We start from the raw sequence: 22,299 nt of genomic DNA on the forward strand, positions 1-22,299 counted from the left end.
CAGCATTTCATCTTTCCCCCACCCTTTTTTTTTTCTTCATGCCATTTACTTGTTAAATAAACTAGATCATGTGTCCTATAACATTTCTTGCATTCTGGATTTGGTTTATTAGATGTTCATGGTGTCTTTTAACATAGTCTTCTGCCTTTTTTTGTAATTCAGTCTCAACAGAGTTGGGTTCATTTTCTGGTAAGAATACTTTGTGCTGTGTGCTTAGATTGCATGAGGGAGGCACATAGTATCTGATAATTCCTCTTTTAGTAAAGTTAAGATTGATCAATAGATTTAGATCCATTGAATATAAAGTTTCATATCAACCTGTCACCTAATGGTTTTAGCATCCAGTGATAATCATTGCAGATGGTGATTTAAAAAATTCTGTCATGTACATTTATTATCTGGAGGTCTGTAGAGAAGAACTTCCCTTCATCAGTTATTTGGTTAATTTGAGGTATAGCTCATACTGGAGAAATAGGTTAAGTGCTTGTTTCTTTTCCCTTTTTTTTTTTTTTTTTAAATCAATTTTTAGAGTAATGAGTTAGTGCCTAGCAACTGTCAAAGGAAACTAATGATTTTTTTTTTTTTTTAGTAGCATTAAGAACTCATGGACTTTTATATATTGACTTTAGTCCATTGCAATCACTATACCTTTTGATGCTTAAATTGTTATCATTTTTGGTCAGTGTATCCCCCTTCATCTCGGCTTTTTAGTTCTTTTAACACAGCCCAAAGTTTGCTTTCTGACACCAGTTGCCCCAGTTTAATTTACTCATCCTTTTGCAGAACTATAATCAGTTACTTCTCTGAAGAGCCATGGTTTCTTTATAGGAGATGGTGTTTGGATGCCACAGATCTAGAAACTGGAGTGTTCTTGCTATTACTGCTAGGTCTTGTCAGTGGACAAAAACTAGGAAAAAATACTGTTTAGAAAGAGTAATTTATCATGAATTCATATTGATATTTCCAAGTCAAATTTGGCATTATAGCATTTTTACTTTGATATTCATGCTTGTGTTTCTTTTACTCTGAAAATCTTGGTTTCTAATATTAACATAATTATTTTTTGTTATGTTTTACTTGTTATGTTTTACTTATGCTTTCCTTATATCTCTATATTTATATTTGTCTTACAAAATTATAGTACCAATGTATTGGTACTAACAACAAGCAGTTTATTTTTTTGTAGTTCTTTTTGAGTTTTTTATTCTTAGTAGCATTTGCCACATACTAAGAGCTTAGTTGCCAGTTGTTCTGAGTCCTTTTTTCAATCCTCCTAACAAGCCTCTGAGGTAGGGCTTTGATCAAATGTTTGGGATCAGAATAGATTATAGTCAGTTTCTAAAGTTTGACTTATAAATTCATAAACCCTAATAAGAATTATCAAAATTGATTATGAATTTCATCAAAGGCCAAAATATGATAAACTTAAAAAAGATGAGGTGAAGATGTGAAGCATATTTTAGTTTATCCTTGACATTGCAAAAAAAGTCTGTAAGGTTTTTTTTTTTTAAATCTTTTTAGCATACTTTAAAAAAATGGTACAAATAAAAGGACTAAGGGACCAAGGTAAAACTATATATACTGTGTCCCATTAAGCTCTTATTACTAAAGCTAACTTTATTAGGTTGTAAGAACAGCTCTATTGGTCATTTAATTTTGAAGAAACTTACTGGTTTAAAATGTTGACATTGATCTCTGATTAACAATATTCTATTTAGTACATTTGTTACCGCGTTTCTCAATAAAATGACTTGCTGTATTTTAGCTTTCTAAAGAAATTGACAGATTGGTGATACTATTGCACATTTATGAACAGTATACCAAAGAAAATAAGAATTGCATTAGTTTATTTGTTGGGCTGTGTTGTCGGTAATAGGGTTCCTATAACATAATCACCAATGAAAGTATTGAGGATGATGTTCAAATGAAATGTGTAGTTATTGAACCTTTTCAGGAAATTGGTATATCTCCACTGTTTCCTAGTAATAACTAGGCATATAGGGGAGTTCAGTATATATTTAATTTATATTTACCTGTGTTTTAATAGAACTCTGATGTGGGTAGGTTTTGGGTTTTTTTTATTCCTCTTTAGGGCTTAGTCACTAAGCAGCTAAGGCCTTAAAATAGGAAATGGTAAAGTTAGAATTTAAAACCTTTGTAAAGCTTGTGCTCTTTCTACCATGTGTCTTGCCTCTTCTCTACAAAGAATGCTTTGCTTCTCTGACTTAGACCTTTTTCTTGTTGTGGTTCTGGAATAGGAGTAACTTGTCTGATTCAAGGTAGAAGGTAGAGTTTACAAATGTCATAAACCTAGGATTAAAATACATCTTTAAGTTTATTAGAGCACGCATGAGCTGGGGGAGGAGAAGACAGAGAGAGAGAGACAGGAGAGAGAGAATTCCGAGCAGGCTCTGCGGTGTCAGCCTGGAGCCCTATGCGGGGCTTGAACTCAGGAACCAAGAGATCATGACCTGAGCCGAAATCAAGAGTTGGACGCTTAACCGACTGAGCCACCCAGGTGCCCCCCAAATACATTTTTATTATCATCCAAACTTATTTTTACCTTCAATGTCTGTGGATAGCAGTATTTAATATTTCTGGATTTAAAAAAAAGCTTCAAAAGAATTACTGAAGCTGTTTAATATATATGTATAGGAATTACACTGACTTGTTTTTGTAGTAACAGGATAATCTTGATAGTAAAAATTTATTTTTATGGACCATCAGGCAACTTACAGATAACGTTAGGTATTTAGTTCATTAAAAAAGCAGCATACTTCTTGTCTAATTAAATCCAAATTGACATTTTGGGCTTTACAAACCTGCTTTCAAAGTTTTGTTGTTATTGTTTGTTTTTGTTTGTTTCTATCCTAAAGCAGATTTAGAACTGTGTTAATTTCAGTTAATAGTCCTGATTTTGAAATACTGTTTTTGAAATACTGTTGTGTAAAATCTATTCTTTCTGGTATTGTCTCAATTTAATAGTATTCTATCCTTGTTTAAAAAAGTGTAAGAACTTTATATATGAATAAAACTTAACACCTTTTATTAGGGTTGTAGAAACATGATTTTTTTTTTAACGTTTATTTATTTTTTGGGGACAGAGAGAGACAGAGCATGAATGGGGGAGGGGCAGAGAGAGAGGGAGACACAGAATCAGAAACAGGCTCCAGGCTCTGAGCCATCAGCCCAGAGCCCGACGCGAGGCTCGAACTCACGGACCGCGAGATCGTGACCTGACTGAAGTCGGACGCTTAACCGACTGCGCCACCCAGGTGCCCCGAAACATGATTTTTATACTTGTTCTCATCTGGTTTTATTATTTATTATATCTGACTTCTTTTTTAATTTATTTTTTTATGATCTCTTGATAATCCAGACCACATGTACATCTGTAATTTGCAAGATACATATATTTTCACTTTCCAAATGAGATATTTGTCTAGGTCAGCTCCTCTGAAGTAATTGATAATATTCAGCCCTAGCAATTTTAATGATGTTAGTATTGCTTGCAAAAAAAAATCTTAGTTTTTTTGAGGGTACATAAACCATCTTGAAGATATCATGGGTGGGCCTAGCAGGGAAAGGAACTGTGATCTAGCCAGATAGATGAAAAAAACACTTAACCTGGTCTGGGAATAATACAGAATGTTAAGTCAGTGAAAGAAAGTAGCAGGTGAATATTTACTGTAATAAAGGAATTTTGTTTGTAAGGGTGTGATTCAATTCAAGCTTTTCTTAAAGGTACATGTTTCTATCAAAACTTCTATCCACAGGAATAGAAAAATGGTGAAGCCTTGTTTTTTGTTTTTTTCTTTTAACTCTTATCTCTGATAAGCATAGTAGTCTAGGAAAAAATTTGATGTTTCAATGGTAAAATAACTGATATTTTCACATAACATTCTGTGCAGTCCTTCAACTTTTTCAGGTTTCTTTATAGGAGACTGGGAGTGATTCAGCTGGAATTTCTATGAAAGTAATGGACACTTTGGTTAGCCACAAAGGAAATTTTGAAATTGTTTTGTAATCAGGTACTAACAATTCACTGTCTAGCATTCCACAGCAGATTCAAGTTTTTTCTTTTACGCAGGAAGTTGCTTTAAAGAAGAAACAGGAGTTGTGTCCACCACCTCCTCCTCCCCAGTTCTACTCAAGCCTTATTGAAGAGATAGGAATTCTTGGTTGGGACAAGTAGGTCTATTTTAATATACTTCAGAAGTTTTTTTTTGTTTTTGTTTTTTTTTTTCACATTTCAGTCAATGTATTTGCAGTTTTAGCAATTTATACCCTTTTTAGTCAAAGTATTTGATTATAATTAGGGCAACCGATCATTACTGTGGCTATGAATTAAAGGGATATCATGTTTAACAAACTGATCTACAAGGTAAAATACTAAATATGATTTGGAAAAAAAATAACATTTTTATATACAAAATAAGATGTTACCATATTTTTATTGAATATAAATGTGTTACTGTTTTAGTTTTGTTGAGGTATAATTGACAAAGATTATAATATTTTTAATGTGTACAATATGATCATTTTGATTTATATGCATATTGTGGAAGAATTCCTATAAACTCGTTAACATCTCCATCACCGCACATATTTGCTTTTTTTCCTGATATTTTTTGGGCCATTGTTCTTGTGGCTGTTATGGAAGAGAGACTTTTAGGAACTTCTCACTGCCATTGTCCCTGACATCACTCAATATATTTACTGCCATTTTCACTGATAGCTTGCTGTATGTTTTCTGTTTGTCTCACCCATTTTGTGTTTTTCTCTCCCATCTGCTTTCATCTGCCTTTATTTGAAATAATCAAGAATTTTATTAGTTTTTATTCTATTAAATTGTTATACATTCTTTTACTGTTCTTCTAGAATTACCTTAGAAATTACAACATACATATAGCAAAATATACATTGTTACTGTTACCAGTTTTCTTATAAATCTCCTTAATGTGTTTTCTCATTTCTTTACATGTTGTATTAATGTTATCATACATTTTAATTCTCTATTTAAAATTGGCAAGCTTTAAAAAAAAATTTTTTTTGAGGGAGTGTGTGCATGAGCTGGGGAGGAATAGATGGGGGGGGGGTGGTAGGGGGAGGAAGGAAGGGAGAGACTTTTAAGCAGGCTCTACTCCCAGCGTGGAGCCTAATGTGGGGCTCTAACTCACAATTGTGAGATCATGACTTGAACTAAAATCAAGAGTCAGATGCTTAACTGACTGAGCCACCCAAGCATCCCCCCCACCCCCCAAGTTGGCAAGCTTTGTGATTCTATTTAAAGTCAGTATACATATATTTGTGTGTATATATGTGTCCCAGAAACAATGATTTCTCCCAGTGTTCTTCACTCTTTCCTGCATTTCTGTCCTTCTGTCTGGAATCTTTTTCTTCCTGACACAAGACTTTTTTAAATATTTTTTTTGAGATATAATTGACATATAATACTAGTTTTAAGTAGACAACATAGTGATTTGATAGATGTATATATCATGAAATGATCACAACAATAAGGCTAGCCAACATCCACCATCACACATACTTACACAATTTTTTTCTTGTGAGGAGAGCTTTCAAGACTTACTTTCGGGGCACCTGGGTGGCTCAGTCAGTTGAGCATCTCTTAATTTTGTCTTAGGTCATGATCTTAGGGTTCATGAGATGGGGTCCCATGCTATTAGTGTGGAGCTTGCCTGGGATTCTCTCTCTCCTCCCTCTGCCCCTACCCCGCTCATGTTCACTCTCTCTCTCTTTCTCAAAATAAAATAAACATTAAAAAAATTTAGTCTCTTAGCAACTTCCAAATATATAATACAGTATTAATTATAGTCACTGTGCTTTACATTACATAACTGGAAGTTTGTATCATTTTACCACCTTCACTCATTTCACCTCTGCCTCTGGCAACCACCAGTGCATTCTCTGTATTTGAGTTCTGTTTTTTTCTTTTATTTTGCTTTTTTTTTTTTTTAAAGATTCCATGTACAAGTGAGGTCATGTAGTATTTCTTTCCTCTGTCTGACTTGTTTTACTTAGCATAATGCCCTGAAGGTCCATCTGTGGTGTCACAATAGCAGGATGTCCTTTTTTGTGGCCGAATAGTATTTCATTGTATATTTGGTGTATATAATTATACCAAATTTTCTTTCTCCATTCATGATGTTAGCGGATACTTAGGTTGTTTCCATGTCATGGCTACGGTAAATATTGCTGCAGTGAACTTGGGGATGCAGCTATCTCTTCAACATTGTGATTTTGTTTTCTTTGGATGTATACCCAGAAATGGAATTGCTGGACCATATGGCAGTTCTATTTTTAATTTTAGAATGTGTACAGATTTATAATTGCTGTATCTTCCTGTGGCTTTTCATTTTTATCATTAAATGTTTCTTTTAGTCTCTGGTAATACTTATTCCCTTAATGTCTACTTTGTTAGATATTAATATAAGATTTCAGTGCTTTATTAAAATTCTTTTTCCCTATTTTCTTACATAGTTGTTTAAAAATACTTTTCTACTAACTCTCATAATCTAGATCCACCAGAGTTTTTAATTTTTTTTCTTATAGTTTTCAGTCATATAGTTAGTCCTGGGTCTTGGCATTCCTAGTACTTTTTTTTTTTTCCTTCTCTTTTTTCCAAATTGTCTGTCTGCTTTCTTCCTTTTTAGAGCAGTTTAGGTTCACAGCAAAATTGAGAAGAAGGTACAGGGATTCTTCTTGTACTTTTTGCCCCTATGTATGTGTAGACTGCCCTGTTATTCCCCACACCAAGGTGCTACATTTGTGATAATGGATCAGCTTCTATCCAAACATTGTTGTCACCCCAAAACCATACTTTACATTGGGGTTTACTCTTAGGCATGTACATCTTATGGTTTTGGACAAATGTTTAATGACCTGTATTTCCTCTGTGCTCCAAGTATCCATCCCTGCCTTCTTATCCCCTAACCTCTAGCAGCCACTGATCTTTTTACTGTCTCCACAGCTTTGGATTTTCCAGAATGCCTATAGTTGGAATCCTACAGTATGTAGCCTTTTCAGATTGGCTTCTTTTAGTTAGTAATATGTGTTTAAATTTCTTCTTAGTCTTTTCATGGCCTGTTAGTTCATTTGTTTTTACCACTGAATATAATTCCATTGTCTGGATATACCAATTTTATTGATCCATTAAGTTAGTAAAGGACATCTTGGTTGCATCCAAGTTTTGGCATTACTAATAAAGCTGCTATAGACATCTGTATGTAGGTTTTATGGTTTTGTTTTTTTTTTTCATCTATATTGGTAAATACCTGGACCTGCTACTTTTTTTTCTTAAGTTTTTATTTAAATTCCAGTTAACATACAGTAGTATGTTAGTTATGTTAGTTAGTATGTTAATTAGTTTCAGGTGTACAATATAATGATTCAGTACTTCCATACACCATGGGGTGCTTATCACAATCAGTGCACTCCTTAATCCCACCCACCTCCCCTCTGGTAACCATCAGTTTGTTCTCTGTAGTTAAGAGCCTGTTTCTTGGTTTGCTTCTTTTTTTTTATTTTTAATGTTTTTGCTCATTTTTTTAATTCCACATGAGTGAAATCATATGGAATTGGTCTTTTTCTGATTCTTCTATTTCACTTAGCTAATACTGTCTAGTTCCATCCATGTCATTGCAAATGGTAAGATTTTATTCTTTTTTATGGCTGGATAATATTCCATTGTATATATACCACATCTTCCTTAACCATTCATCAGTCAGTAGACACTTGGGCTGTTTCCATAATTTGGCTATTGATGACAATGGTGCTATAAACATTGGGGTGCATGTATCTCTTTGAACCAGTATTTTTGTATCCTTTGGGTAAATACCTAGTAGTGTAATTGCTGGGTGTAGGGTAGTTCTAGTTTTAACTTTTTGAGGAACCTCCATACTGTTTTCCAGAGTGACTGCACTAGTTTGTCTTCCCACCAACAATGTAAGAGGGCTCCCCTTTCTCCCCCCTCCTCCCCAATACCTGTTGTTTCTTGTGTTGTTGATTGTAGTCATTTTGACAGGGGTGAGGCGGTATGCCATTGTGGTTTTGATTTGTATTTTTCCCTGATGATGAGTCATGTTGAGAATCTTTTCATGTGGGCCCAAAACTTTTTTTTTTTTTTTTAACAATAAAGAGTAAAGGGTTTTTCTTTATTTTCACAATAGAATGGCTTGAATACTCTATAACAACAACAAAAATGTAAAACCTGAAATTTCCTGGTCTCTACTCAATAAGATGACTACTTTTTCTTAAAACAAAAAACAAAAAACAAAAACAAAAACTGGTAAAAGGGGAGAAGTGAAGAAATGAACTTAATATGCACATATTTTAGTTAATGCACCTTTTCTCACTGACTGTTGCTGGCTGTTCTTCAGTATTTGCCCTTGTTCATTAAGGCTAAGTGCTATGCCTGATAATCTTTTGCTGAGTGTTAGAAGTTGTGTATAAAAAAGTTGAGAGGCTCTAGATGAGGATATTTTCTTTGATGAAGTGTTTACTTTTTCATTTGCTAAGAAATAGAGTGGGGGCAGGTTACTGTAATCCTGCTAGAGACTGAACTGGTTCAGGTTGGGTTATATAGTCTTTGTAAGATTCACTGTAGTACGTACTGGTCCCCTCTCTCTCCTAAGCTATAAGTCTTCAGAACTTTCCAGTGGGAGCTAGGTGTGTTCATTGGAATTTCTCCTTGGTAGATCCTAAACTCTTATGTGTGTCTTTTTTTTTTTTTTTTTTTTCCCACTCATTTTTGAAAGACAGACAGAATCCAAAGTAGGCTCCAGGCTCTATGCACAGAGCCCAATGCAGAACTTGGACCCATGAACCACGAGATCATGATCTGAGCCGAAGTCGGATGCTTAACCGACTGAATCACCCAGGCACCCTTTATATGTGTCTTTTCACAAGTCCAGTTTACCTCCCAGTTGGAGTCAGGGGTCTGCTTTTGACAATGCTTCATCTACCTCTTGTTTGTTTTGCTTTTAGGGGTAGCCATACAAGAGTTCCCACTGAGAGCCTGGGGATATTCACTGGGGCTTTTTCCCACTAGTGGGAAATGTTAATTAATTTTTTCTTATATTATGAGAGATCTAATTATTCTCCTTTGGTTTTCATTGGATTTCTGCTTATTTTTTTCTTTTATCCTCTTATCCCTTGCAGTTTAAGGATTTATCAAAAGTTTGGATGGAAAAATGGCCTGAATATTAGGATAAGATCTCTGGCCCTACCATTCACTAGATTCTGGCCCTTTATGTCTGTTATTTTTATTTCTCTAACCTTAAGAGATGGCCAGAAATGCTGCTAGGTGGTTTTGTTGTTTTATGTTTTGCTGCCACTTAATGGCAGCTATCTGTGCCCTTCACCCAAATCCTACTTCTCTTGCCCTGTGCCCAGAGTTGGCAAATTAGCCGAGGGAAAAATGGCTGCAGTATTGGCTTACCTCTCCGTTGTTTCTCTTACTTCAGGACGTTGGTTCTTCAAGTTTTGTTGCTTTCAAACTTACTTTCCCCTTGCATCAGGCTGGTCTAAGTAGTTCTCAGTGGGAGTGTAGTTCTGTGGCAAGCTGCTCCATTTTCGCCAGAAATGGATGCTACGTGTAACTTTAAATGTACTGTTGGTGGTTTTAGTGGGGACTGGCTAATGTTTATTCATATGATTAGGCATGATTTGATAAGGTACCATTCATGAATAAGATTTGAGAAAAGCTAGACCTTTTAAATAAAATTTAGCATAACGATGGAGGGGAGAGACAGAAGACAAGTAATGAATTGAGATGAACTAATAGTAATTTGGCTGAAATCATGGAGGTTTGTCTGGAGGCATTGACACCATGGACCTGATCATTCTTTGGATTTAAGGTGATGGAGAAAAATCATGTTGACTTATTTAAAGATGCTTAAATGTTAAGATCTTAGGTGTTTAGAGGATAGTTAGGAATGTAGGAAGGACTTGGGAAGGGAAACCCTTTTTTAAGTGGATGTGACCTGTTTGGAGGAACTCCAGTAATAAGTAGTTCAAGAATTGAGAATGCAAATATGAGATTTTTGAATCATTCTTGGGGGGGGGTCCGCCCCCCCACCTAACTATTGAATACCTATAATGTAAGGCAGTGGAGATCTATAGGCAAGACTTGGGATTCCTCAAGGAACTTAAATCTAGTGGGAGAGTCAGCATTTAAGTAGATGATCACAGTAGTACTTAATTATAGCTGTGACAAGTACTACAGAATATAATTGTAAGATTTCTTGAACGCCATTAGCAACAAAGGTATATGAGAAATAGTGCAAGTATTAAAATATTTTATGGAATAGATATCTTTTAGGGACAAATAGAAAGTATTTACTTTTACTTTGCATTATATACATTTTTCTGATGTGGGAGAAAAAGAAATGTCTATCTTGGATAACAGAGGATGCCAAAAAGAAGGTTATGAATACCTCTATGATAGCACTGCTTACAACATGAATGCTTGTCTCCCCCTGGAACTAAGATTATTATATACAGGAACTTCCACTTTCGAAGTTTCTGTCATATGCTACTTACTGCTAACCATTTTACATAATTCTTAGTTAATGCTCAGAATAAATTTCAAGATACATATTTTTATGCTGAACTTTATATATAAAATGAGCGTATGTAGCCAAGACTGGCTGCATAACAGTCCTCAGGCGTTCTGTGTGAACGATGCTGCCTGGAATTGTGCTGTGGGGGAGCTCTGAGATGGAGCCTTTATTGAAGTTACCTCAAGTACTTGGAGAGATAGTTTTTATTAGTTTCATCCTCAGTGTGTGACTATCTCATCATGGATAAAATTGGCCATATGCAAAATTAACCCATCCTGAGAGAGAGTTTTGAAATCTGTTGCTTAGATTTGTGAAAGATCAAAGTTTAATTATAGTGACTAGTGTGCATGATTGAATTAGAATATAGCTCCTGTTTCTGAATCATTTGTTTCATAGTCTTTACAAATGAGGAATGCGTTAGCAAGAAGAGAAGTTGTTTGCATGGATTGTCCGAAGCCAAAGAAGATGTTGTCAGTATTTATTCACTCTCTGGAATAAGAAAATCTATCGATATTATTTTGTGATTTGATTCTTAAATTAGGTCTGGTATAGTTGGCACACTGATAGTTCTGAGGGTCCTGAAACCTAATATTAACACCAAGAGTTGAATTGGGCTGTTCACATACTAGAATTGCTACCTTTTGAGATCCTGGCTGGCCAGGTGGCCAGCTTCTTAATGTAAAATATCCCTTAAAATGACGCAGATAGTGATTTGTACAACTAATTGATTTGAATGGATTGTCAGAATCTTAATGACTCCCAGACCATGTCAGTATGTCTGAATTTTACCTACACTCTAAATAATAATCGTGTGGAGTTTTTGGGGTAATGGTAAAATCTGATAATAAAAAACAAATATTTTTTTAAGGTAATGAAGACCTTGCTGTGTTTTTAAATTAGATATTTGACATATCTAGTCAGTTCTGTTGGATCAGACATTATAAAAAAAATAGGAAAAATAAATAAATACTTAGAATATGATTGAAATCTTTTTTTTCTATATTCACATACCTTTTTTATAGAAATGACATTGAGAATTAGTAACTGACCTTAAGTTTGATTGCTATTGTTATAATTTCTCAATTTGTTTCAACTTCTATAACTACTCACTAAAAACATCTAGGAGTCCAAAGGGTAAAAAGATGATAAGGCAGCTATGGGTGATTTTAGGTGTTACACAGTTCGCAAAGGTGAGTGATGCAGAAGGAGGTTTTGATGGGTTTCTATTCACTTCTGCTTGTGTTGTTTTGTAGAATGGCTCATGAAAATGATAAGAATTAAGTAGAGTCCTTGGGGTTTAGCAAGATTTTCTGTTTGTTATTAAGAATGTCCTGACTGAATACTTTTCATTATAAGTGGGTTGACATAAATTAGGATTTTTATCCTTTTATCCTGGCCTCTTTCAGTCTCAGAAGTGTCTCAATTTGGAAGAAATGCACGTCTTAGTGATAAAATATCTTATGTTTGTTTTAGTAATCACATGGCCCGGGTAATTCAGATATTAGATAGTTCCAACTGGGGGAAGTGTGATCTGATGGTTTTTTGTCAACTAGAGTGAGTAGCATTCCAACTATTTAGCCTTTTAAATTTGTCTTGTAAAAGAGCTGAGTTTTATTAAATTTATTGTGCTGTTAAGAGATTGTAGACATATATTAAGTTGGATTTTTAATGAAGTACCTTATTTTGGTAATGGACTTAATCCATTGACGACGATATTTTCTATAATTCTCAGTACATTTCAAAGAACTGTATACCTTATTGGGAGAAATGGAGATACTTGTCTAGTTATTGGAATTCATTTTGTCTTAACAAGAGCTTTAATTCTGGCTTATCAGCTGTGTGAACTTGGGCAAGTAATGTAACCTCTTTGAGCCACATTTTCATAGTTTTTCAAATGAAACTAATACTTAATAAGGATTGAAAAGAAACACATGTCATTCGATTTCAAATAATGCCTTGTGTAAAGTAGGTATAAAGTTGTTGAGCCACCAGTTCACCTGAAAGTGTCAGACTACATAGGAGTTTTACAGCTCTTAATTAGTATTATGATTTAATTACAACCAGTGATAATTTCCATTGCATAATGCATAAGAACATAGATGTTAATAAGTATGATTCTCATTCTAAATTACCTATATATTAGAGTACTTTTTCCTCGTATATATTCAAATCACTGAATAACTGGAAATTATCTAATAGTGAAAAAATTGCATTTTTCTAAATTGGTAAAAAGTTTATAGTATATATTACAATTTAAACAATATGGGTTCAGTTGTTTAAAACTTGTATATGAACCAATAAATATGAACCAGTCTGATAGCAGCATCTCCATGGTCGTATAATACATACATGCATAGAAGTTTAAAACTTTCACATTCCTGGGGCACTTGGGTGGCTTAGTGGATTAAGCGTCTGGCTCTTGATTTCGGCTCCACATTGGGTTCCTCGCTGACAGCATGGAGCCTGCTCAAGATTCTCTCTCTCCCCTCTCTCTTTGCTTCCCCCCTGCTATGCATGCATGCTCTCTCTCTCTCACTCTCTCAAACTTAAAAAAAACCCTTCATATTCCTTAAAAAGAAGGTTATTTGGGAAGCAAAAATTTACACGAAGAGGAACAGTGTGACAGTTGTGAGAAAGGTGAAATCCTTTAGGGCTGCAGATGATCTAGGAAGGTTCTTAGAGGAGGTGGATATTGGGATAAGCTTGGAAGGAATATAGAGAGCCTTACAAGGGAGGCAGTGGTAGAAACAAGTTTGTACTGCTGGAAATGTGCTGTTCATCTTTGGACTTTGGAGATCAGTTGTTGACTTAAGAGGATTAATATCAGGGCCAGACCGAAAGGTCTTGACTGTTAGCCTAAGGATTGTTTATATGCAAGTGATGGGGACTCCTTGACTGTTATTGAGCAAGAGGTTGATACAATTTAAAAAGTACTTAGGGAGATTAATTTAGCCATGGGAGGACAGGGTAGATTGATGTATACAGAAGATACAAGAAAAAAATACCAATTAGGGAGGTTTTTTGAAGTAGTTAATGCTTAAACTTGAGGGTGGTGGTAAACATGGAATTGATGCTTTATTAAAATATGAAGGTCTGTAACCTGCCTTTTGATGTTATTGCTGCATAAATGCAACTATTTTATATTATTTTAATTTTGTTTGTTTGTTTGAGAGCAAGACAGGGAGAGTGCGACGAAGGTAGAGGGGCAGAGGCAGAGAGAGAGAAAATACCAAGCAGGCTCCACGCTCAGCATGGAGCCTGACACAGGGCTGGATCCCACAACCCTAGGGTCATGACCTGAGCTGAAATCAAGAGTCAGACACTCAACCTCAACCTGTTGAGCCACTCAGGCACCCATGCATCTTAGATGTTTAAAGAAAAACTATGTAACTTAAGCTGTTGGTCAAACTAAGGATAGTGTTACAAAGCAATTTTCTTCTGTTTTTCTCTATTGATAACATTCAGCTATTAATGTGAATAGCAAAAACCTCTGGTAAGCTTAAGAATTAGTGTCCTTTTCAAATGTTTAAAAAACTTAACTGTCAAGTTTAGTGCCATTTTATTGTAAGCAGTAACTTGTAAAGAAATGTAGCAAATGATAAATACAAAGTAAAGTGCCAAAAATAGAGTTTTTTCTTTAGGTTTTATATTTGTATGTTTACACTTTCTTAGTCAATTTTGGATTATGCCTAGCTAAGTAAGAACACCTAAATATAAATAAGTAATAACTTCTAAATATAAATTTTAAATGTGATTTTATAACTTTTCAAAAATGTGAGCTTGTCAAAAGTGACGACTTTCCTGTTTATTATTTATATGAATTTATATGTTACTTGAATGAGTGAAAACTACTACAGTTATTCCATATTGTCTAAATTGAGATACCCAACTTTACAATAAAGCAGAACATTTGAAATAGGCTTTTTTTAGATAAATTGATTTTAATATTACTTGTTAACAGTTTATTACTTTTTTCCCCTCCCTTAATATCTCTTCCATACACCAAATAATAAGATACTATTCTTATTGTGGGTAGAAATACATTCTGTTGGTAAGGGTACAAGCTAAGGTGCAATTAACAAAGAGAACACCAAATTCTCAATTTTCAAACAAGATAAAATTTTATTCATCTCTCATTTAACAGTTGAGAGGTAGGCAAGCTGTTCAGGAGGGAGTTCGTGGCTCTGTTTGGTCCATAAGGTCATCCAGGAACTCAAGTTTCTTTGTTTCTCAACCATCCACCCTGGGTGCATTTTTTTGTTTGCTTGGTTTTAAATTTATTGATTGTATGTGTGTGTGTGTGTGTGTGTGTGTGTGTGTGAGAGAGAGAGAGAGAGAGAGAGAGAGAGATGGGGGGGGCGGGGAGAGAGAATCCCAGGCGGGCTTTGTGCCATTAGCACAGAGCCCGATGTGGGGCTTGAACCCTTGAACCATGAGGTCATGACCTGAGTCAAAATCAAGAGTCCGATGCTTAACCGACTGAGTCACCCAGGCGCCCCACCCTGGCTGCATTGTTAAGTACAGTAGTTATTAGCCATATGTGGCTATTGATATTTATATTTAAATTACATTAAAAATTCAGTTTTAATGTATTTTAAGTTCTTCATAGCTACATGTGGCTGTTGCTGCTGTTTTGGACAGTGCAGGTATAGACTACTTCCATCCTAGCAGAGGTTCTGTTGGTCAGAGCTGCTCTAAGAGCGTTGTTCTTGTCTGCATGGTCTTTGCTGGCTTATGTTGGCTTAAGTTCTAGTGTACAGGCAGGGAGAATGAGAGGAGTAGGGAGAGGAGAAGGCGTGGTTTCGTTACAAATGATTCAAGAGATGCACAAATCACTGCTTACAGGTCATCGGCCAGATTTAGTGATATGCTGACATCCAAGTGCAGCTGGAAGGACTGCTAGCTGTCGGATGTACCCTGCTAAAATTTGGTTTAGCAAATGTGTACCCAAGATGTTAATAATTTAGAATAAGGTTTCTTCCTGTCCCTTATACAAAGTAGACAGGCATCAGCATGGGTAAAATGCTTAATTTTAAATGACTATGCTGAGATTAACCTGCAATTACAAACATTGTTTTGATACTTTATTTGAATTACTTCTTAAAGTTCAGCAGAATTAACGTTATGATCATTTTGACAGCAAGGCCATATCTAATGTAGTTCCTCTGTCTTAAACTTTGTGGGAAGATAATTTTTTGTGTAATTGCATAAAGACCAGAACTTTTATTTCTATCTTATTTTATAGATGTTCAGTAACTTTTAATATTTTGATGCTGAGCAGCAGTGTGAAATCATACTGGTTAATGATTTAGTCTTTCCTTTTCTCTCCCCACCCCTCTTGTTATCTCTGTGTCTATATATTTATCATGATTGTAAACTACTTAGGGCTTATGATAAAGAGCAGCAGTCTTTTTTTTTTTTTTTTCCTCCACACCATTTTTGTATCCCTGCTCTTAGTCTTTAAGGTAGACACTGAAACGTTCACGTTCACTGAAATGTTCATGTTCACAACTTCCGTATTTCTAAATAATGTGCCTTATTCAATATAACTTGATTTATCAGTTTTGGAAATTACATACCGATTATTATAGTAGAAAAGGATTTGGCTCTCATACTACCTTTTCTTTCCCTTCCTCACTCTTCTTTTATTCCTCTGTTAGCTTTAATATTTCTTACACTTCTTTCATGTCCCTTCAATTAAAGATGGTATCTCTTACTCTCAAATTAGCAATTACAAATTTTAGTGTCCCTGATCTTCCTTCCTCATATCTTTTCCTTCTATCTCTCAAGTTTTGTCCTCTCTTCCTTTTAAATTGCCGTGGTCAAATATATTTACATTAGTTTCTATAACTATAATTAAGTCTCTTAGTTTTGTCTGTTGCTGGATTCTAAAAATCATAATTAGTAAGCAGCTAAATTTTTAATGACTACATAAATGCTTTTCACTGAAAAACTAATGGTGGAGCAATTACAGTTTTTGTCATAGCTTTATTGTTTATAACTTCACTTAAAATTCCCTCATTCCTTTTTGGTTTCTTGCATTTTTAAAAAATTTTTCTTAATTTCATCTTGTATTTAAGTCATACTTTCTATTCTCCGTATTATACAAACTTTCCTTTTTTTGCCCACTGTCTACCCTCTGGAGCCTTCTTTTCTTCCTGTTCTAATCTGTTTTGTCACCCAGTGCTTTTCTAACCACTTTTCATTTTTATAATAGCTGTTGGAAATTTGTTTTGTTAATGTTTGTTCCTTCTTGTTCTTTTTGTTAACTGTTTATTTGTAACTTTTTAAAATTCCTTGGTTCTGTTTTGATTAGAGAGAATATGAATGCATGTCTCAACGTCTTGAATCTGAAGTGTCAGCGTTTTTAGAGTCAGAGCCTTAGAGTCGTCTTTTGAAACGTGTGACGAAGTCTCATGTTCTAAACTGTCGGGGGTAGGGGATTGGGGAGATGTTTACAGATATATAACCATTATTTTCTTTTACTTACAAGTCATTAATATTTTAATGTAAATAGTTTTTTTCTAGAATAATTTTGCTTTCATTTATTTTCTAGGACCCTAGGCTTTGCATAGTTTAGGATACATGTTTCTTCTGTTGATAAAGACTGTTTTGTTTTACTTCTTATTCTATTTTTGAGGATCCAGATCTTCAGACTTAGATCTATTTTTTATTACAAGCAGTGTTCCACAACTATTGCCCAGCATTTCTTGAAATTGACCCATTTTACCATTACATCTGGCTAGTGACTAGATGGCATATAGTGATGTTAAAAGAAATGTTTCCTAGGTGAGGAGGCTAATGTTAGTTCTGAACTCTAATGGGTCTCACCATCAGTCTGGGTGATAAGTTGTGCAATACTCTTAGGCTACTTTTTATCTTTACAAGAGAATAGTATTGTAAAAATGTCAAAAAATATCCACATGCCCAGTTCACTAGTAAATATACTGCTAAATTTGAACCTTTTTGGCAGTAGCTTATACTACTCAAGGGACCATATTTTTACAGAATGATGTATTTCAAAGGGTATTGGTTTCCGTTGTAGAAAATTCATGCATTTAGAGCAACTTAAAGCCAGAAACAATTGTGCTTGTGCTATGGGTTTAAAATATTAGTCATCTTGAATGCATGTCCAGGTTAAATGTCAGAAGCTGTATATTGCACAAAAAGAAAATTTATTGTTACCAGATTGGACTGTACCTGTGCTTATATAACCTTTTCCTTAGAGCATCAATTGAGTATATGAACTAATATCAGCCAGATTTTTGTACACTAACATTATTGATAATAAAGGAGAAGTTCATTGAAAAGAAAAACAAATAAAGGAAGCACAAAAGTCTCATACTGTATGAAACTACAGAAATGGATCAAAGAGTTTGACAGGAAGTTTAATGTGTACATAAGTAGAAGCTGACAGCAACATGCTGTGTGTGCCAAAGGTTCCAGTGATGGAAAACCGAAACATAGTGCTCACTGACCACAGCATGAGCCTTGACACACATTGTAAATAATCCAGAGATCTATGACTGCATTAAGCACCAGGCTGGTGTATTAACGGCAGTAAATCTATAGCTGCATAAAGGGCTGGCATGCAGAAATTCCTCGGATTAATTTTTGTAATGGATTAATAGGAATGCAGCAGATATTTTCATTTTGAATTCTACCATCCTTTACCTCCCCCTCCCCCCCCCCAACTTTGCCCTCCCTAGCATGATCATTTTTTATTTCCTTCTACTCACCAGACTTGTATTTGTGGATACTTGTCTCAGTACCATCAAGTTAAAAGCTGAAGATGCTTCTGGTAGAAAGCATTTAATTACTCTCAAGTTGAAGGCAAAGGTATGTGCTTCATTAAACTGTTATGGTTAGGAAATACTTTGTGAAATGAACTCTGAATGTTTTCAATGTAAAGAGGTGCTAGTTGCTTCCAAAAAATATATATATATTTGGTACTTTAAGTAATTTATTTTGGAAAGCTCCTAAAACTTACCCCTCAAGTTTCCAAAAGCATAGACATAATTTCATGTCACTGTTCAGTGCAAATTGGATCAAAATTTAGGCTTCATAATAAATATTACGGATAAGTCTCCACGTGCCATTTGTAATGCTGTACAAAGAAAAAACTTGAGTTTCCACTGTCCCAAGTAAAGTTTCACTGAAGTCTCTTGTCTTCAGCTCTATGAATTACATTTGTAGTTCTTATTTCTGAACATCACTCGGACTCTGAAAACACATCCACATGCATTGCTTTTTATTGCTTGCTTGTTTTGTCTGAAATTTTACTCCTGTATTTTAAGAATTTGCAAAGGTTATGCCTTCATTTGTAGACTCTTCACAGGTTGGTGATCTGTGATTACTTACTAACTTTATTGGCACAAAACATAGCTGTTTCATCCTTATTTTTTAGTTCTAGATTTTGAACTTTGAGAAATAAGTAGAATAAGCAAGTTCAGCATATTAATCTTTTACTTGGTAATCACTAGGGAAACATTAGAATTTGGGAAAACTAGGACATCTAACTTTTTTTGTTTCTAGGAATCATCAATCAACTCTATTTCAGAAGATTGTAGTGATGAAAAGATCAATTGTGTTTGTCCTTTTTAAAAATGTGTCTGGCATTTAAGCTTTCCATGAGAGAAAATATATAAAGCTGTACTGGGTGTCACAGAAAAGTTGGTATCTTATAATGCCTCTTTATCAGACAAGTTGAGAAATGACTTTCTCTTTTTCCACACACACAGAATATTCAGGTATAATTTTAAGATTCATGACTGTTAAGTGTTGAAAAAATTAGTGGGATAGAAATCTTGTTTGTAAAAGAAGATATTATGGATAGTTTTGTTAAGGTGAACATTTTTTATTTTCTTTTTATTTTTTCTTTTTATTTTTTTTTCAACGTTTATTTATTTTTGGGACAGAGAGAGACAGAGCATGAACGGGCGAGGGGCAGAGAGAGAGGGAGACACAGAACCGGAAACAGGCTCCAGGCTCTGAGCCATCAGCCCAGAGCCCGACGCGGGGCTCGAACTCACGGACCGTGAGATCGTGACCTGGTTGAAGTCGGACGCTTAACCGACTGCGCCACCCAGGCGCCCCTTTATTTTCTTTTTAAAGGTGTGCTTGCTTTCTTTTCTTTCTTTCTTTCTTTCTTTCTTTCTTTCTTTCTTTCTTTCTTTCTTTCTTTCTTTCTCTCTCTCTCTCTCTCTCTCTCTCTCTCTCTCTCTCTCTCTTTCTCTCTTTCTCTCTTTCTTTCTTTTTTTAGATCAGGGAGAAATCTTATTTTATTCTACCACCAAAGGTCACATACCACTAGTGGCAAGGGTTCTGTCATTTACTTCAAAGTTTTATTTGTTTATACTTTGTACATTGATAAAAGTTCCTTTGCCACTGTGAAGACCAAAATGAAAAATTTTAAATGCATCTCATCCTTATTCTGGGTGCTGGTGGGGTAATGTTTTTTTAATAGCCTGATTTTTATAAAAAATAATTTTTTTTTTTTTACTAAGGAGACGATGCTTTACATCAGCTCTGCCTGTAACTACAAGATTTTGTTATTAACTCTAATTAATGACATTATTAGTAGTATTGAGAGTGAGGATGTAGCCACTAGTATGTTCCATCCTGTTTGCTTTTTATTACATCTTTTTTTGGGTAGATAAGGTGACACTTAATATAATTTCTGTGAAGAATGTTTTCAAGTGTCCATATTTGCAGCATCGATAGCTGTGAAGCATTGTTATGGATGTCCTGGCAAGAGAGACTAGAAAGCTTTATTTAAATTAAGGAATTAAGAAAAAAGCTATATCAAAAAAAACCAAAAAAAGCCAAGGTGGAAATGAATGAATCTTATGTTGGTATAATTTCATTAGAGTCCTTAATTGTCCATTTAGTTCAGTTTTCATAGACCAAAGATGTATTTTAGATGTGGTAATTTCTTCTTCTTCTTCTTCTTCTTCTTCTTCTTTTTTTTTTTTTTTTTTTTTTTAGGAGTATTTGGGATTTTCAGTTAAAAACTGGTAACTGAAGCTATACGTTGAGAGTATATAAGACAAATATCATAGCTCAAACTAAATTTTAAAGAGTCAAGCTGATTAAAAAAATAAACCATAAAGCACACTTATCTTTGCAAATATACAAACCTTTATTTCTTATATCTGATACTTTTTGATATGTAGTAAAAGAACACATTTATTTTTTTGCTTAAATACATATTCTTCCAATTCTGCCATTCCCCCTCACTGTCTCCAACCCTCAAAGAAAATATTAATTTTAAATAATCACTCTATTAAGTACATAAATCAAAAAAGGGAAACAGTTGAATTTTGTCACTTTTCTAGGTGTATTTCTATGCAGTATTTACGATACCTGGTGGACCAGAGCTTCCTCGGCTTTGGCCAAGGGCAGAACTACTTGAAAACCAAATCACATGTTTCAGAGGCTGGGCACTCTGTCTCTGATGGCTGTTTCTGTAATTTGCTACAGTTTGTATGTATTTACTTGGCAGTAACCTTGCTGCTTAGATGGTCCAATCACAGAACATTTGGGTTAAAATTTTCCTTAGAACAATATGCTACAGAGTCTAAAAAATACCATATATGATAAAAATATTTACTTAATATGCTATGATAATTCTTTTATAATTACTGATTTGATTGAATTGTTTCAAGTGAGATTTGAAAAACTGTTAATAAAAATGATTGACCACTTATTTTTTAATTAATGCCCCTTTATGTGGAGCTTTTGTTGTCATTTAGACTGCTAAAGGAAAACTTGGCAATTAGTCTCTGGTTTTATATATACCTATCTATACAGCTTCCTATCAAAAACTATCTGAATTTTGATAAAGCTGTTTCACAATATTGCATTAGTCATCTGTGTTGTAGTTAGTGCTACCACACAAATGATTCTGAAATATCTAGGATCCTACTTCATAATTCATGTTAAGTCTTCCAGAAGTATATCAGTTTGCTTTTTAGGTTCTATAAAAAATTATGTATAGTTTCTTATATAAACAAAATCGATGTTGAACATGAATATAACATACAGTATATTTGCATTTAACTTCTACAATAAAGTCACCTACAGATAGATTATATTTGTATGTCTGCATAATTATACATAAAAATATATTTGAAAGATGTTCTTATCTCAAATTCTAAAATTCTATGGAGACTCATTTATGGATATGGGATCGTATCAAATTTATTCTAACCTCTTTTTTAACTATCTGTAGGTCTTTCTGTATCTGTATATACTTATTTACTGAGTCCTATTTGGATTAGGATCATATTTTCTTTTAAAATAATGTTGCTGTATGTACTAAATGACTTCCACATTAACAGCTATTTTCCTTTGTTCAGCTACTCTCAATACAGTAAACATTTCATTAACTTTGTACTCTTCCCTAGATTGATGAATTAAGTTAAAGAGTTGATATTGTTCATTGTCGGCATGAGTAGGAGAGAAAAAGCAGCGATTTAAATTGAACTAGATACTCCATTTTTGGCCGTGGAGGTTTCAAGTGTGCATTATTATTTTTACAGAATCTTAACATGTTAGAGGGAAGAGATGTTATAAGACTTTTAGTTGCGTCTCATCAATTTTACATATCAAACAGCCAGGGAGGTTAAATGACTTGTCCAAGATCATACAAGTTAGCAGAACTAGAAATCAGAAAGTTAAGGTCTCTGCCTGCACTTACTTTGAGATAATC

At 34.4% G+C, this 22,299-nt stretch overlaps 1 protein-coding gene across 2 annotated transcripts in view; it reads left to right on the forward strand.

Annotated features, from left to right (window-relative positions):
• The window catches only part of FANCL (FA complementation group L), an 86,197-nt gene that overhangs the window by 17,176 nt on the left and 46,722 nt on the right, over window positions 1-22,299 (forward strand). For both annotated transcript variants that reach the window (XM_040453671.1, XM_040453672.1), the window contains exons 5-7: window positions 3,941-3,991; window positions 4,091-4,191; window positions 18,329-18,425. In XM_040453671.1, coding sequence (XP_040309605.1) covers window positions 3,941-3,991; window positions 4,091-4,191; window positions 18,329-18,425 — 249 coding nt within the window. The remainder of the gene's footprint in view (window positions 1-3,940; window positions 3,992-4,090; window positions 4,192-18,328; window positions 18,426-22,299) is intronic.

The sequence above is a fragment of the Herpailurus yagouaroundi genome, unplaced genomic scaffold, assembly GCF_014898765.1.
Source record: "Herpailurus yagouaroundi ecotype Mexico unplaced genomic scaffold, PumYag 210, whole genome shotgun sequence".
Classification (NCBI taxonomy): domain Eukaryota; kingdom Metazoa; phylum Chordata; class Mammalia; order Carnivora; family Felidae; genus Herpailurus; species Herpailurus yagouaroundi.